Raw genomic sequence first — 14,709 nt, 5'->3', positions numbered from 1 at the left:
TCTTAACTCTGCTTTGTTTCTCTGTGTGTCGCTTCTTCCGTCTGCTCCTTTATGGCTCTTGGCTATGTGTCCAGACCTACCCAGTCCTACTTGTTAGTTTTATCTACCCTTATTTTCTTTGTTCTTTTCCCCTTTGATCATTTCCCATGGCTGTATATCTAGAAATGTTTATTCTTTTCCTCCTATTTTTAGTTCATAAACAAACAGCTAAACAAAGATAGTAAGAACATGCTTCAGAATGTGTATAGGCTTTTTCATAGTTAAGCCCCAAATATCATGTTTTCACTAATCATACTTTGGCCCTAATTAAAATAAGTTTTGAAAGTCTACTGTAAATTCATTCATTCTATACCAGTTCGTACTGTAAAAATAAACATTCAGTAAGTATACATTCCTCCATTAGAAAACCCTTAGCAGCTTCATTTCCATCATGCACAAAGAATGTCACTAATTCTGGTTTCTACTAATTCTGTGAGTTCACAGAACCACAAATTTCTCTCATTTGCAACAAAACGAAACAAAATGTATTACATTTTGTGCCAATGAAAAAATCCTGCATGGAGAAGAACAGCCTTGTGGGTTGTGTGTGTGGCTGCTGATAGCAGTACTATCAACGTGTAGCCCAGCTAAATTTATCTAGTTTTTAATTTCCTTACTCATATTTATTGTTATTAGCAAGACATGACACTTCATTACACTCCTTAAGCGAGCCCTGCAAAATTGCTGGAAGAACACCAAAACAAAGACTTGACAAACACAGTCATCCAATCTTGATGGGAAGAACAAACATCTCCTGCTTAAATTTCCCAGCACAATGCTGGAAGAATTTATTTTTTAGTATCTTGTTCATGTTAATGTTTTTCAAAGCATTAAGCTTCTCTTTGCAGTGTAGTCAGAACAATCTCTTATACTGCAGTAGTCTGATAAAGAACACGGTGAAAAGTACAGAAAACTCTGTAAATAGTAACCCAAGTAGTCTGAAAGGTAGAAGAAACCAGTCCTCATACAGAAGTGACAGAATTGATTTGAGTTTCTAGCTGTAATCTAAATAGCTTCAGATCCATAGAGTTCAGCTCTGTGATATAAATGTAGCAGCAGCTTTATTGGTAACTTGGTGGTAACTGATTCAGACTGTGCTAGCTTTAGGGCAAATATGGGCTTTAGGAGGGATTCTTGCCCACATTCAGACAAGAAGAATCTTCGAATCCTGAAAAGTGATCGTGAATACAAATCAGGGCATTTAACCCAAAGTTCAGATGAAATATTAAACTTTCTTTCTCAATAGTTGTATGAAATGTTGACATGTAATTGAAATGCAAATCTATTTAGAGATTTTGTCCATTATGAAAGTCCCCTATGTACTTTACAAAAATATTTTTATTTACTCTTTGTAGTTTTGTACAAGTCTGCATATGCTGTTTATCAAATTCACTACTTATTATTTTACAGCATTGTGAACAGGAACTACTTTTTCCCAGCACACTTGAGTCTTCATTTACAGGCACCACTTTGAAGCAGATATATTCTGGAGTGGACTTCTGATACTTGGTAAACCTGGTCTTTTGTTCTTCCAGACATGTTGTCTATTATAGCAATAGTTCTTTAAAGAATAGTTCCTTAATTCATCACAAAGTAAACACACCTGGCTTCATATACGAAACAAATAATTTATCACAAAATAATCTTCAATTGCTCTAGTACTTAGCCAGATTTTAATAAATGATTCATTTATAGGAGCCTTCTTAACAGCAGATTCCTAAGAATTGTCCTATCAGTTCTAATGTAAGTGCACTAACAGAATGCACCTTAAAACTAGTCCACATTGCACACCAAACTCCCGGTGTAGACATACCCATAGTGCTCCCTGGATCCATCTGTTGTGACCTACAAGTGTCAGTGACCACATTTTAGAATAGTAGTGTATCAACCTGAAATGTTTCCTACTCATTTGGTGAGAGCACCTCAGGTACCACCAAGCATATTTCATTACGTCCAGGTCTCCCGGAAGAGCAACTTTTCCTTCCTTTAGTATTTTCTATTATAGGAGTGGCAGAATTCTACCAGCTGTGTATTTGACAGATACCAGAAATTATAACCAACTTTCAATTTTAAGAACGTGAAAAGCTCTCTTTTTCTCCACAGTGGGCAGAGAGGCTGTTGGCATTTCCCCCCAAAGACAGGATACAAAAAGGATAGAGCAAGTCCAAATTTTAACGTCTTACATGGGAACGTAAAGGTAGGCAATGATCATAGTAAGCTAGGAAAAAAACAAGCTCCTTCTCCTCTGAGAAGGCAGTGAAACCAAAATATTAATAATAATTTTTACAGAATTGGAAGGGGGTGGCAGAAAGCTGCGTTGTTCCTGGTGCCTGATCTGTTTTCCTCCAACTGCACAGACAGCATAGGCACCATGGGCATGGGCTGGGGGCAATGGGAAGACATAGCTCCAGCATGTGCACGGTGGTGGGGAAGGAGCAGCAACTCCAGCAGACAGCGAGGATGGAAAGTATGATTACTGAACTATTGGAAATTTGCTTTATTCTCTCCTGGAGTATAAGCAAAGTCCTGTTAAAACGGCAGTTTAAACCACACCAGTTTAATTTTACCTACTAACCCAGGCCAGGCCCCTTGGTCAGCCCTGCCCAAGCCTTTCCACCCTCCCGACCGTACCTACACCTGCACAGTTTCCATCCCGCACCCCGCACCCCGCACCCGCTGCAGCCGCGCTCCCCCGGCGCGGCCCCGCCCCGCCGCAGCCCCTCGGGCGGGCGCGCGCGGGAACATGGCCGGGCAGGGCGGGAGCAGCGCTGGAGGCCGCGGCGTTGTGGTAAATGCGGAGCGCGGCCCGGTCCGCCTCGGCCGCTCGCCCCCCGCCGGCCGCGGTCCCTCCCCGGTCCCCGGCCCCGCTTCCCCTCTGCCCCTCGGCGCTTTGTGCTGAACCCCCCGCCCTCTCCTCCCCTTCCCTTCTCCCGCTCGCTCCGGGCCCCCCGGCCGGCGCTGCGGCCGCGTCCCCTCACCCTGCGCCGGTCCCGCCACGCCCGCCGGCCCCGGCCCGGCTGCGGCCGCCAGAGGGGGACGGGCGTGTCGGGCTGCGCCGCGCTCTTGGTTTCCGCCGTGAAGACACGGTCCGGAATCACCCCGAGCGGCTCCTGTGGCGGTGGCTGTGCTTCCCCAGACTCCTTCAGTAATGGGGATGAGGATCCCCAGGGATCCCGAGATGTCTTTCTCCCACCAGAACTCTGAGAGGCCCCTGGGGGTCTGCGAGCGCTGTGAAAGCACGTTGGGCTGCCCGTGTTCTGCTGGGGTGGGGATGGATAAATGATGCAAAAATGAATGAATGTGATCCTTATTCTGATAGACACACCAGATTCCCCTATGAAGCAAATGCCATCACTGCCACGACCTTAGGTATGTTCTTATTTTAATGTGGCATTAGGATTTTAACAGAAGATTCACAGGACAGCTGCCTACAGGACAGGGCCCTCTGTGTAGGCAGGGGTCACACTCTGTCCACTCTAACGTCCCTGCCAAGCCCCTTGCGAAGGACCCATCTCTGTGTTCGAGCTGTCTGAAAACACTGCACATCCACCAGCTCTCCTGACACCTGTGTAATAAATGACATTCTTAAAGTGGGTGACTGTGTATCACCAAAGCAACATGAGGTTATTGCAAAGAAGGACGTGAATGTGCATGACCATCTTCTGCTGCACTGGTTTCATTTTTTCTGCTCAACTCCCTGAAAACCCAACCAGCAGTAAGTCCAGCACAGCATAGTTTGAGTTACAAAAGCTGGACTTCCTTGATGCTCGCTTGGAGCTGAGGACTGTGCTCAAACTTCACCTGTGCTCATTTTACCAGACAACAAAACTAGTAATATTCTTCCAAAGGTGTTGCAATTGAATGTCTTCAGCTTCTCTCTTAGGCCTCAAGAGAACACTTTTGGATATTGCCATGTATTTGTATTCCTTTTTGTATCCATTCACATCCAACTTGTTAAAGACTTAAGAAGAATATCTGCTGGGCTATTCAAACATGCAAAGCCTGAACTTTAAAAGTAGGTCTTTCTTTCACTGTAGAAGTTTTTTACACAGAAGTGTGCCAAAGTATTTAGAATATTTATTTACTTATCTAGTTGAATACTGCTTTTTTTTTCTGAAAAAATCAGAATTTTTTCCTTCATATTTTCAAGGTCTTTTAAAATTCTCAAACAGAATAGTAATAAGAATTTACAGTTACTTGAAAATTCTCTTATAGCATAATACTGTGGCTGGCTTTAGGATAAATGAGAATTTCTAAGAGTTGTTGTTGGGAAGTGCCTGTTTAAAGGAAAGAAGAATATGAAACAGGCTTATTATATTAGACAAATCATTAATTTGAAAGTACATGTGGATTTCACTCACATGTACTTTGCATTATTTGTCAAATTCCAGCAAGCACTTGTAAACAAGAACTTCAATATTATTGCAGAGTTAAGCTGTTTATGCTCTGCTATTCTAGAGAACCAGAAGGATAAATGGGAGAATCAAAATTTCATCCTTATCTTATTTCATAAAGGAGTTAATGTAACCTAAGTAAAAGTTATTGGTTGTATGAATTCTGAAGCAGTTTCTCTCCATTTAATTTGATGTTCTGCATCACACTGAAACCGTGCGATTTGACAAGAATGCAGAAGTTAGCAGCACTGACAGGGTTTGCTAGTGGGTGTTTGTAATACTTAATGAAATTGTTTCACTTTACATTAAAATGCATTTGAACAGACTGTTCATTGCTACAAAATGGTTTTAAAGTTTCAGCCCCCCCCATGCACTGAAAAAGTAGATGGGAAAATAGTCTTTCCAGGCCGACTACAGCAGTGTTTTTGGAGCAAGATTTGCCTCTAATTAAAAACCTCGCCAAGGAGGATATTTATAATCTCCTGTTTCTATGGAAATGAGGAACACAACTAAGTAACTTTTTTCTTTTGTGTAGTTTCAAGGCTTGTGTAAGTCAGGTGAAAAGCTTTCATTGATTCCAGTGATCTCCCAGTCATTCCCTTCATGGCCAAACATTCAGTAGCAGTTGCCAACGAATAACATTTTTTGATGCAGAAATTTTTGGGTAGAGTTAAGAAAACATTCCAGTCAAGGTGTCTGTAGCTGTCAATTAATATGCAAAAAAAGTGCCCAAGCAACCCAAAATCCACAAGGCAGAACAGTGTTTCAATACAGCATGAGGCAGGGCTGTGTCTGAGTTAAAGAAGAGCAGATGTGGAGGAACAGCTCAACATCAAATATGTTATCTTAGCAAAAATATTTGTGAGAAACAGTTTATTGCTCTACTGTAAAATGGTAAGCAGAGGTTAGTTTCAGTGATGGTCCTTTAAGGACTATCTGTAGCAAAAATGCCATTAAGACATGCACTGCACAATGGCAAGTTTGTCACCATTTCTCCTTTTACTCAAGATTCCTGCAGCCAAGCTGTAGAAAGACAATGTGTGACTTGAGGAATATGATTGTAAAGAAAACCTATTAGGTGTCCCTTTTTATCCTGAACCAGTACTGAAGAAAAGCTTTGTAATGATTTCAAGATACCTTGTGAACCTTCAGATCTTGTCTTTCATAAGGAATAGGGAAAATTTTTGTTCTGGAGTTTGTTTAGTTTTTTTGCTGGTGACTTTGCATTTCATAGCTTTTTGAAGCCTTCCACTGTTGGCGAATTTTTGACCTTAATCTCTACTACCGTTGTATGCTGAGAGGTCTAATCTTTGTATTCTGACACTTACAAAATCAATGTATATTTTTTTTCTGTAAATATATGGATTTACAGACTAGTTTGATAGTGAGGTGAGATGCAAACATTTTGTAATCACTTATCTTTGATGATATCTAAATTAAGAACCTCACCTTTGGCAAGAAGTACAGTTTTTCACTGATTTGTATAGATATCCATGAACCACATAAATTATTCTCCATGTGTGCTGTTTCATCTGTAGAATATTTATTTATTTATTTATTTATGACTTTTAAGTAATTCTAAACTAGAAATGTACAATTTTAATATAGAATTTTATTACTTTTAATTCCACCGTCTGAATCTCCCGTTGGAGAATCCCTTCTTACTGGTATTTTGTGTTTGAAAGTCCTTAGAAACTTACTTTTCACAGTAGATTAGTATTAAATATTTCCTTTATCTATCCAGTTGTTTGTAATTTCAGGTGAGATTTCTCACATTCTGCGAGGAAAAAACTGTAGCATTTGATGTCTGAGATATACTGAGAAGCAAAATAATTAATGAGAGAAGCAAAATAGTAATTTGTAACTGGAAGAAAGTATGGCATCCAATAGAGTGTACTAGAATGCTGACTTTGTATCAGTTACATAATGTCAAACACCATGAAGTGTTCTTGACTGTACTATTTGATATTCAGATTTCAGACAATTGGCCTGGATACAGTCTGGATTTGTTCACTTATCCTCAGCACTACTATGGAGATCTGGAATATGTGCTCATACCTCATGGCATTATTGTTGACAGGTATGTGTAGTTTGAATGTCACTAAATAAATTGTTTGGTCAGTAGTATTATCCTTTTTTATGAAGGCTGTCATCCATATACAGTGTATGTATAATCTTTGTCCTAAAATATTAAAAGTTAAAAACTTGGCTATTCTTATTTAGAAATTTAAATTAGTACATTTTTATCTGTGCTGGAGTTCATACACTTTTAACACACAAAGTGGTCTTTGGAGTTCTTGGAAATTTTGGCTCCAAACAATCTGAGGAATAATATAAAAAAATGAAAATTCATCAAAGAAATGTTTCTTAATGAGAGGATTTCCCCATTATTCTTAGACTTGATAAAAGATGATAAAAGACTATTTTATTAATCTTCAGTAAAGTAAGTGATCCTCATTCTTACAACACTAAAAGGAATTATATATTTCAGATCAAATGAGATGATCTCATATTTCTAGTATCTTCTATTTCTCAAATGAAAAGTATACTAATTATTGCTATATGAATTTACTAGAGCATTAAAAATACAAAGATGTGGAAATGAAGCAACAGCCGTTTCTCATACTTAGGATATTATCTTCAGTCTAGAGCTTATTATTCTCTGCTCCATGCACAGATTTCAGTAAAGTTCAATTGATGTATTTATGTAGAAGCAAATTGATTTCTGTATTACAGTTGGTAGACAAAGAAAAAAACAGCTAAACCTGAAAAGTGTAATAATGAAAGGCATGGGATAGATGATAGGATTATTTAATAAATTGTATCCTGTCAACAAGCCTACTCTTATTGAAACTACTAATCTAATTCAGAGAGCTATCAAAGAATTTTCCAGTGTGTTTACAGAGTATAATGCACTGAGCTGTTTTTCCTCAAAACATCAAATGACATTGTTGAATTTTCTGTGGATACTGCATTACATCTAGAAATGACCCAGTACCCTATTGTGGGTCTAGAAATGCTATCTTTAAGATTAATATTTATTATTTATATTTATTATTAAGATTAATTTTTTTTTTCTTGAAAACGTATGTAGCATTACCTGGCAGAAATGTGTCTTTTGTTTCCAGTCATCTGCCATATTGTGTTTGCAATGCAGAATTGTCAAAGGGAAGACAGGTTTGGTTGGGAACCCCACAACTGTGGGTTTTAATGGGGCATTTGCTCGATTATTTGCCTGTGTTTGACCTTGAACAAGTCACTGAAGCTCTTTGCACTTTTCATTTCTGCTGTATAAAACAGCGAGCTGTACAAAATAGTGATAATATAAGCTTTTGACTGATGCTCTATTTCTTTCTAGTATTTATGTATATTTTTATTAAAATTGTAGGGATAGCATCTTCCAAAGCCAATCAGCATGAAATATTTCAAATAATTCTTTTCCCTGTCTTTCACTGAATTTGTTGTTCTTGTGCAGTAACTAACATAACAAGTTAGGGGTTTGTACAGGTATGTTTTATACTGGTAATTCCTGTGAGGTAAAATGGAAGGCTAGCTCACATTCTTTTCTCTCGAGTCTCTGACATATTTATGAGCCCAAAATATACTGAGATGTGTAGCTCCTGTTTGTATAGCTGGGGAATTTATGCATTTAAGGTTCACCAGATTCAAGTGCTTTGCATCATGCATCCATCACTCTGTATCTGCCTTCTGTGAGCTGGATCCAAACCCAGTCAAGCACTGGAATGGACTGTCTTGGAAGGTGGTAGAGTCACCATTCCTGGAGGTGTTCAAGAAATGACTGGACATGGCACTTACTGTTATGGTCTAGCTGACGTTGTGATGATCAATCAAAGGGTGGACGTGACGATCTTGAAAGTCTTTTCCAACCTAAATGACTGTGATTCTGTGAAGTCACGATACTTGAACAATGTCAGTCAAGCTTTATACTCACCATAGTGTTTGTTTGTAAAGCATACCATGAACTTAGAGCATCTGCATCTAATGTTACTTTATCCTTAATTTTTTTTTTTGCCCAGGACAGAACGACTGGCCAAAGATATTATGCAAGACCTTGGAGACAATGATATTGTGGTTCTCTGTGTCCTCAAAGGTGGCTACAAGTTCTGTGCTGATCTTGTGGAGCACATTAAAAATCTTAGCAGAAATTCAGAAAGCTTCATCTCCATGAAAGTCGATTTTGTTAGACTGAAAAGTTACCACGTAAGTCAACAACTGATTTCTGTAGATTCTGGTTGAATGTTGTAATAAATAGTTGACTTTTGCATATGAGATCTCCGCCTCCAATTATAAGAAAAACTATGTGAAAAATATTTCTGTTTGAAAAACCTGTGAAGTTTTCTCTAAAAACTCATATCCCTCATACTTTGTAGATAGTATGAATGAGGATATGAAGCATCCTTGAGCTCTATTGTTTTATTTAGTCTGTCTTTTACTTCTGGACAGAGAAGTATTCAAATTTCGTTCATGTAAAATGTCGACATCTTGTTTGTTATCAAAATCCTCAGCAGTTCTGTCAAGTTAATTTCATGCCACTGCATTTTCCACTCCCACATAGTTTGGCATAACTACAAGGTGGTAAATCTGTGTCTTCTTCTAAATGTTTAATACTAGGTAAATGAAATGCTTTCATCTTCACAGCATGCAGTTTACATAGCAGCAGAATATACCACCAGATGATGATAGTGTTCTACAAGAAAATGAAACAAGCCATTGAATCAAATCCAGTGTTGAAGTAGTCATCAAGACCTCCTGTTATCTTCAGAGGAAATTATGCAATAATAATTCACCTGTGTCAGTGGGGATATTGATAGTGAGATGACTAGCATTTTTTTAGAACCTCTAATTACGATTTCTTATTGTATAAGTTATAAATTTATATTCTACCTTGCAGTGCATGTTTCATAGTGAGGGAGCATTTCTGTAAGTTGATGTAGAAAGGTCTGAGGAAGTACACTAAATAAATGAAGTGATAAAATGGTGTCTTGCAGAAATGCAACTTGCTGTGTCCAGTAGTTCCCACAGTAACTCTACATCCTTTCCACAGTTTGTTGGCTGGCGTTTTCTTCTGACCCCAGTGACTATAAACTTTTCCTAACTTTCACAGATCCAGTCTGACTTTTTTTCATAGTGGAAAAAAAGTGAATGAGAACCTTTTGTAGCCATTTGGCTAGGATTTGGTCCTGGGACTTCTCTTTCAAGAATTAGTTAGTTCTATGAAGCATGTGTGAAATACTAATATTAGTTATTTTCTAGATATTCAGCAGTATTACAGAAATAATTAATAAATTGTAATGTTTGTCTCACATAATGGCACATGGAAATTTTACTCAAGTTTTTTTTGTGTAGTTACGATAGCACTTCAGTAACACTGCTGAGCAAACAGTGGAATTACTTAAATTGGGTTTTACTTTGCATCTGGCATATAGGTAATGCATGTGCTTTTTCTATAGGGTTATCTTTTAGCCAGTATGAAGATATCCTGGTTCTAAAATTTCTTTCCTTGGGGTCAAATGTTATTAGCCATACTAACCCGTAATCAATGAGTGGCAGAAGATGTGTACTGCAAAAATGTGGAAATCTTCACATCTTTAGCTTAGGAAATAATGTAAAAGTAGGTTAAATCAAGCTGAAACAGCACTAAGAATTTTATTATGGGAAGGTGCAATTACCAATACTAAGTCCTAGATGATCTTAGCATTTAGTGGCTATTCATCTTTTGGGTCCTAACCTCATGCTGTATCAGAAAGGTAGCACCTTCCCAAGAACTAGTGCCTGCCTCTGTTTTTTTTTAAATATATTCTTTTTTCTTATATTTACTTTCAAGGAGGTGTCATGTATTTATAGGCTGAAGCTGTCCTTGATTTAGTGCTTGGATCAGGGCTTGATACCTGTCTGGTCTTCAGAAGCTGAATGACACTGCAGTAGAAATTTGAAATTACTTTAATATTGGTAGATGCAGTCCATGAGATATACATAAATATAATGCTGACTAAAGCACCAGTACCACTCCCTGCCATCCTTTGCATCTTAAGTTACTGTTGTGTCCTGTGCAATTGCAGGTTTTGGAGAATGTTCCTTTGTCAACACAGCTGGGCTCAGAACACTTGAGGAACTCGCTGTCCCTAGTTGGAGTTACTCTTTATCCCAGACTTATATGAAACTCCCAAATCTCCCATGTTAGTTTATTCTGTAATAGCATATCTTTCTCAGTGTTTTACACTTTAATCAGAGGCAATAATTACAGCTTTAGAGATAAGACTCTACTTAAAATCTTGGAGCATCACAAGTTCCACTCCTTTGCTTTCCTTTGTGTTTTCTGTTCCACTTTCTAGTAAGACTTATTACTGCTCTCGCTTTTTATCCCTTTGTCGTTTTATAGACACTGTTCTTCTCGCATTATTTATCCTGCTTCCTTTTACTAACTGTTCTCTCTTTCTCTCCTGAAGGGAGTTCTGCTGCTCTCAATATGCTTACTTCAGACATGTCTCCCTTCCCCCCTCCAGCTGTTTAAATCCAGCAACTAATTTCAGCTCAAACTCATGGGATTTTTGTATTGTCTCATTCCAGCTTCAGTATTGAAAGGTTAGTTCATTTTTAGCGGTTGTAATTCAAAGTGGGATTTCTTGGTTCAATAGGATAGCAAAAATGGGCTGTAATTGTGACCCAGAATCAGATCTTGGCATCTGTGAAAGTACACCTTAATTACCAAGCATCAGTGGAAAATGTTGTACTTTGCTGGTTGGCATACAGACATGATTACAGGAAAAGGAGATTGCAAATATGACCAGTTTTACATGACTCTTTGTTTTTCAAAGCTGTCATAATATTACAGAATTTAGACTTTAGAATTTGACTTAATTAGTATGTTAGGATCTGCTTTCAGATTACGTAGCTGAAAGCTGGGCATGTATCCTCTTTTGTTAGATTTCTTCATGCAAATGAATTGATTAAAAAAAAAAAACATAGTCCATTTAGATTCTCTGGATATTAATGAGATGAATGGCTGCTTGTACTTCCATAATCAGGATGGTTTTATCTGGTTTGCAAAATATTGTCATATGTGCCTGAACATTTTTACATTTTTGTGAGAAACTTTCCTGTATTTTACAAGGGGCAGATTAAAAGAAGGCACCAAGATGAGAGTTAGAAAATATGATTTCAGGAGTAAAAAGATAGGAAGCATCAGGTAGAGTTAAGGATAAGTCAGTAAGTAGATGGAGAGGAAAATCAAATGCATTTTCCGGATGGAAATCTGAACGAGAACAGCAGCTCTGAGTTTTAAGAGGCAGAGAAGAGAAAACATACACTTTTTTGAATGAACTCAAGAGTAGCAAGGCAAGAAGTATAGTGGGTAGAGCAAGAAGCCCTACAATAGTCCTCATGTGAAATATGATTATATAGAAAGGTACACACCAAGTTTTAGGGGAAAACACTGTATTCTAGAAACACTGACATGAGAACTGATAGAATCTAGCAGCTTTTTAGATATTAAGCTCTAAGATACTGGATTTTAATATAAGTCAGGGATGGTGGAATTGGCTGCAGAGATTTTTGAATTTAAAACTGGAGGAATAAAATTTACTCTATTTTTACCATACTGAATTTTTTTCCTGAGTGATTGTTCCTCCACAGGGAACGGGAGTTCTGAAGTTGAAAATGGGTGAGGGTTTCAGATTGAAAGGAGAATTCAAAAATATTTTCAGAAGCATGGTATGTTGAAGTCAAGGATGAAAATTAATGGTGGAAGAAGTTGAGTTGGGAAATGCCATCTAAGGAGAATGTGACCCTAGCAGGAGAGATGGTGGATCCAGAAATTCTGTAATAAATTTGTGATACTGATAACTTTAGGAGATTAAAGAGCTAATTAGGGAGAATCCAGAGGGAAGTATAACAGAGAAATTAGGAAGATATTTTACTAGGGCGTTTTCAATTAAATGATAGGACTAGACAAGGATGAATGCTTGAGGATGAACCAAAAGAGAGAGTGAACAAAAAAATAGAAGGGTGTGGATGTCATAAAGAGAAGGGCTGAATAGGGTATGTTTTAGTAAAAAAACATTCTATAAGAAGTGTAGCAGAAGAGTAGACTGTAAACAGCAATTAGACCTTCTCTTTGTTCAGTCTGGAAGAGACAATTTAGGACAAGCTGAAAAGGTAAAGGTTGAATTACAGCTTGAGACAGAAGAGGATGTTCTGGCTTAGCAAGTCTAATCCACTACTAAGAGATGCAACAATATCACCTAATCCTGTTCCATGGCTATGCCAAATGTGATCTTTAAGTCAACCTCAAGTTTTAAATGGAATTGAAAAAATTAAGAAGTAGACTAAGTATGCAGACTTTCTTGAGAAGTTCCCAGCAACCTCTAAATAGAAGAGAAGGTAAATGCATGTGAATTAAGACTTCTTTCGTGGATAGGTGGTGGAAGCTAAAAAGAGGAGGAATCATGATAAGAGTCGTTGTTGAAACTGGTGGTGGGGACTGACAGAAGAGAGGAGGAACACCACACACTTTTATTAGGCAGACCAGTGTGCTTTCTACATGCATTGCTACCTGTTCTTGTGAAATGTTTAGTATTCCCATATAGTTATCCATAGATATTTATCTAATTCTCCTAATTACTATATTTTATAAAATAGGTATGATAGTAAAGCTCACATCTTGGGGAAGGGCAAGCGAATCTTGGTGGCATAACCTTTTTTCACTGAAAACCATGGAGAGGTAAACTAGGAATGAGATTGTTATTTTTCCTTAAGTCTTTTGTGATTTCTTTGGTTATATATGTGGGCTAAAGTGGCAGAAGTCCAGCCGTCTCTGTTATTTTGAAATTACATTGTTGTAACAAACTCTGTTATTTTGAATAACTTTGGGACCCTACCTGGAGTACTGCATCCAGCTCTGGAGTCCTCTGTATTTCAAAGACATGGATCTGTTGGAGGGAGTCTGGAGGAGGGCTACAAAGATGATCACAGGTTTGGAGCACCTCTCCTAGGAAGACAGGCTGATTCAGTTGGGGTTGTTCAGCCTGGAGAAGAGAAGGCTTTGGGGACACCTTAGAGGAGGTGGCCAGTACCTCAAAGGGGCCTACAAGAAAGGTGGAGGGATATTTACAAGGCTGTGGAATGATAGGACAAGGGGAAATGCCTTTAAATTGATAGAGGATACGTTTAGACTAGATATAAAGGAAGATTTTTTTTATGATGAAGCTGGTGAGGCACTGGAACAGCTTGCCCAAAGATGTGTTTGATGCTCCAAATATGAATGAACTTGCAGAGGATTATGTGGATTTGGTCAATTCATGTAATTCTTTAAAATGAGTACATTATTTATGGTTTCCAGAACATAACAAATAAAAAAAATGTAAAAATGTGACTGCTGAATTGTAATCCATGCACAATGACTGCATTGAATTCTGTTCACAAACAAATCCATTGATATGATCTGTTTCCTCTTCAGCCTCCAGTTGTTTGAAACATATTTACAACTGTTGGTTATTAGTCTTGGCATAAACAGGACTATTAGTGCTGCAAGAATCTGAAAACAAGCAACAAAACTATCATTGTTTAGTAGAAATCTGAATGTTTTTGCTATATGAAGCCACCTCAGTAAATAGTTTTGCTAAATCTCTCTACTGCAGGGGCAAGGAAACAGAGGGATTTTATAATGAGTAAGTTGAAAGCTTGGTAAATGTAGTAAAACAGTTTGTTTTTCTGCCATGCAGGTTTCCTTCTCATGCACCAAATGAGTGTACTTAATTCCTAAAAGACTCAACAGCATGAAGCATCAGACTATAATCAGAGTGGTATAAAATTTACAGTCCTGCTTTTCATAATAACCTATTATTCAGTATAATTTTATTGTATGTAACTTGACTTTTAAAGATCACTATGAACTTTGCATTTAAAAATATGTTGAAATCATGACCCTGAAAAAGCAAGTAACCTCAAAATGGTTGTATTAATTTAACAACACAGAAGAAAAAACTGTCTTGCTTGCATTTAGTGATTCAAGTCTATACCCAGACTCTACACCACTGTTACAATGATTGTTTATCTCCATTGCTGTGTCACAGAGGAAAACACAACTTGTGATCTCCTGAGGAAAATGTACATCCTGAGATGAAAGAGAATTCACATTAGTTTTTGTACTAACAGGTTTTCTCTTGGGCAGATTGTGAGTTCCCTTTATTTTGCTTCATGTACACAGTTAAGCTGATGATTGCATCATCATCTTGATGCTGAGTAGCCATGGAAGAAT

General features: G+C 37.9%; 1 protein-coding gene across 8 annotated transcripts in view; it reads left to right on the top strand.

Moving 5' to 3' along the window:
- PRTFDC1 (phosphoribosyl transferase domain containing 1) overlaps positions 1-14,709 on the top strand; it is a 47,648-nt gene that overhangs the window by 426 nt on the left and 32,513 nt on the right. For 2 of the 8 annotated variants that reach the window (XM_042043873.1, XM_042043874.1), the window contains exons 1-3: positions 2,747-2,827; positions 6,407-6,513; positions 8,471-8,654. In XM_042043873.1, the coding sequence (XP_041899807.1) occupies positions 2,783-2,827; positions 6,407-6,513; positions 8,471-8,654 (336 nt within the window). In that variant the 5' untranslated portion in view covers positions 2,747-2,782. The other 6 variants (XM_042043877.1, XM_042043880.1, XM_042043878.1 and 3 more) reach the window with 6 other exon arrangements.

Source organism: Corvus kubaryi, unplaced genomic scaffold, assembly GCF_017639235.1.
Source record: "Corvus kubaryi isolate FWS band 111438036 unplaced genomic scaffold, C.kubaryi_AGA036_p1.0 37398, whole genome shotgun sequence".
Lineage (NCBI taxonomy): Eukaryota > Metazoa > Chordata > Aves > Passeriformes > Corvidae > Corvus > Corvus kubaryi.
The sequence above is the reverse complement of the archived record's forward strand: the minus strand, read 5'-3'. Positions and strand labels throughout refer to the sequence as shown.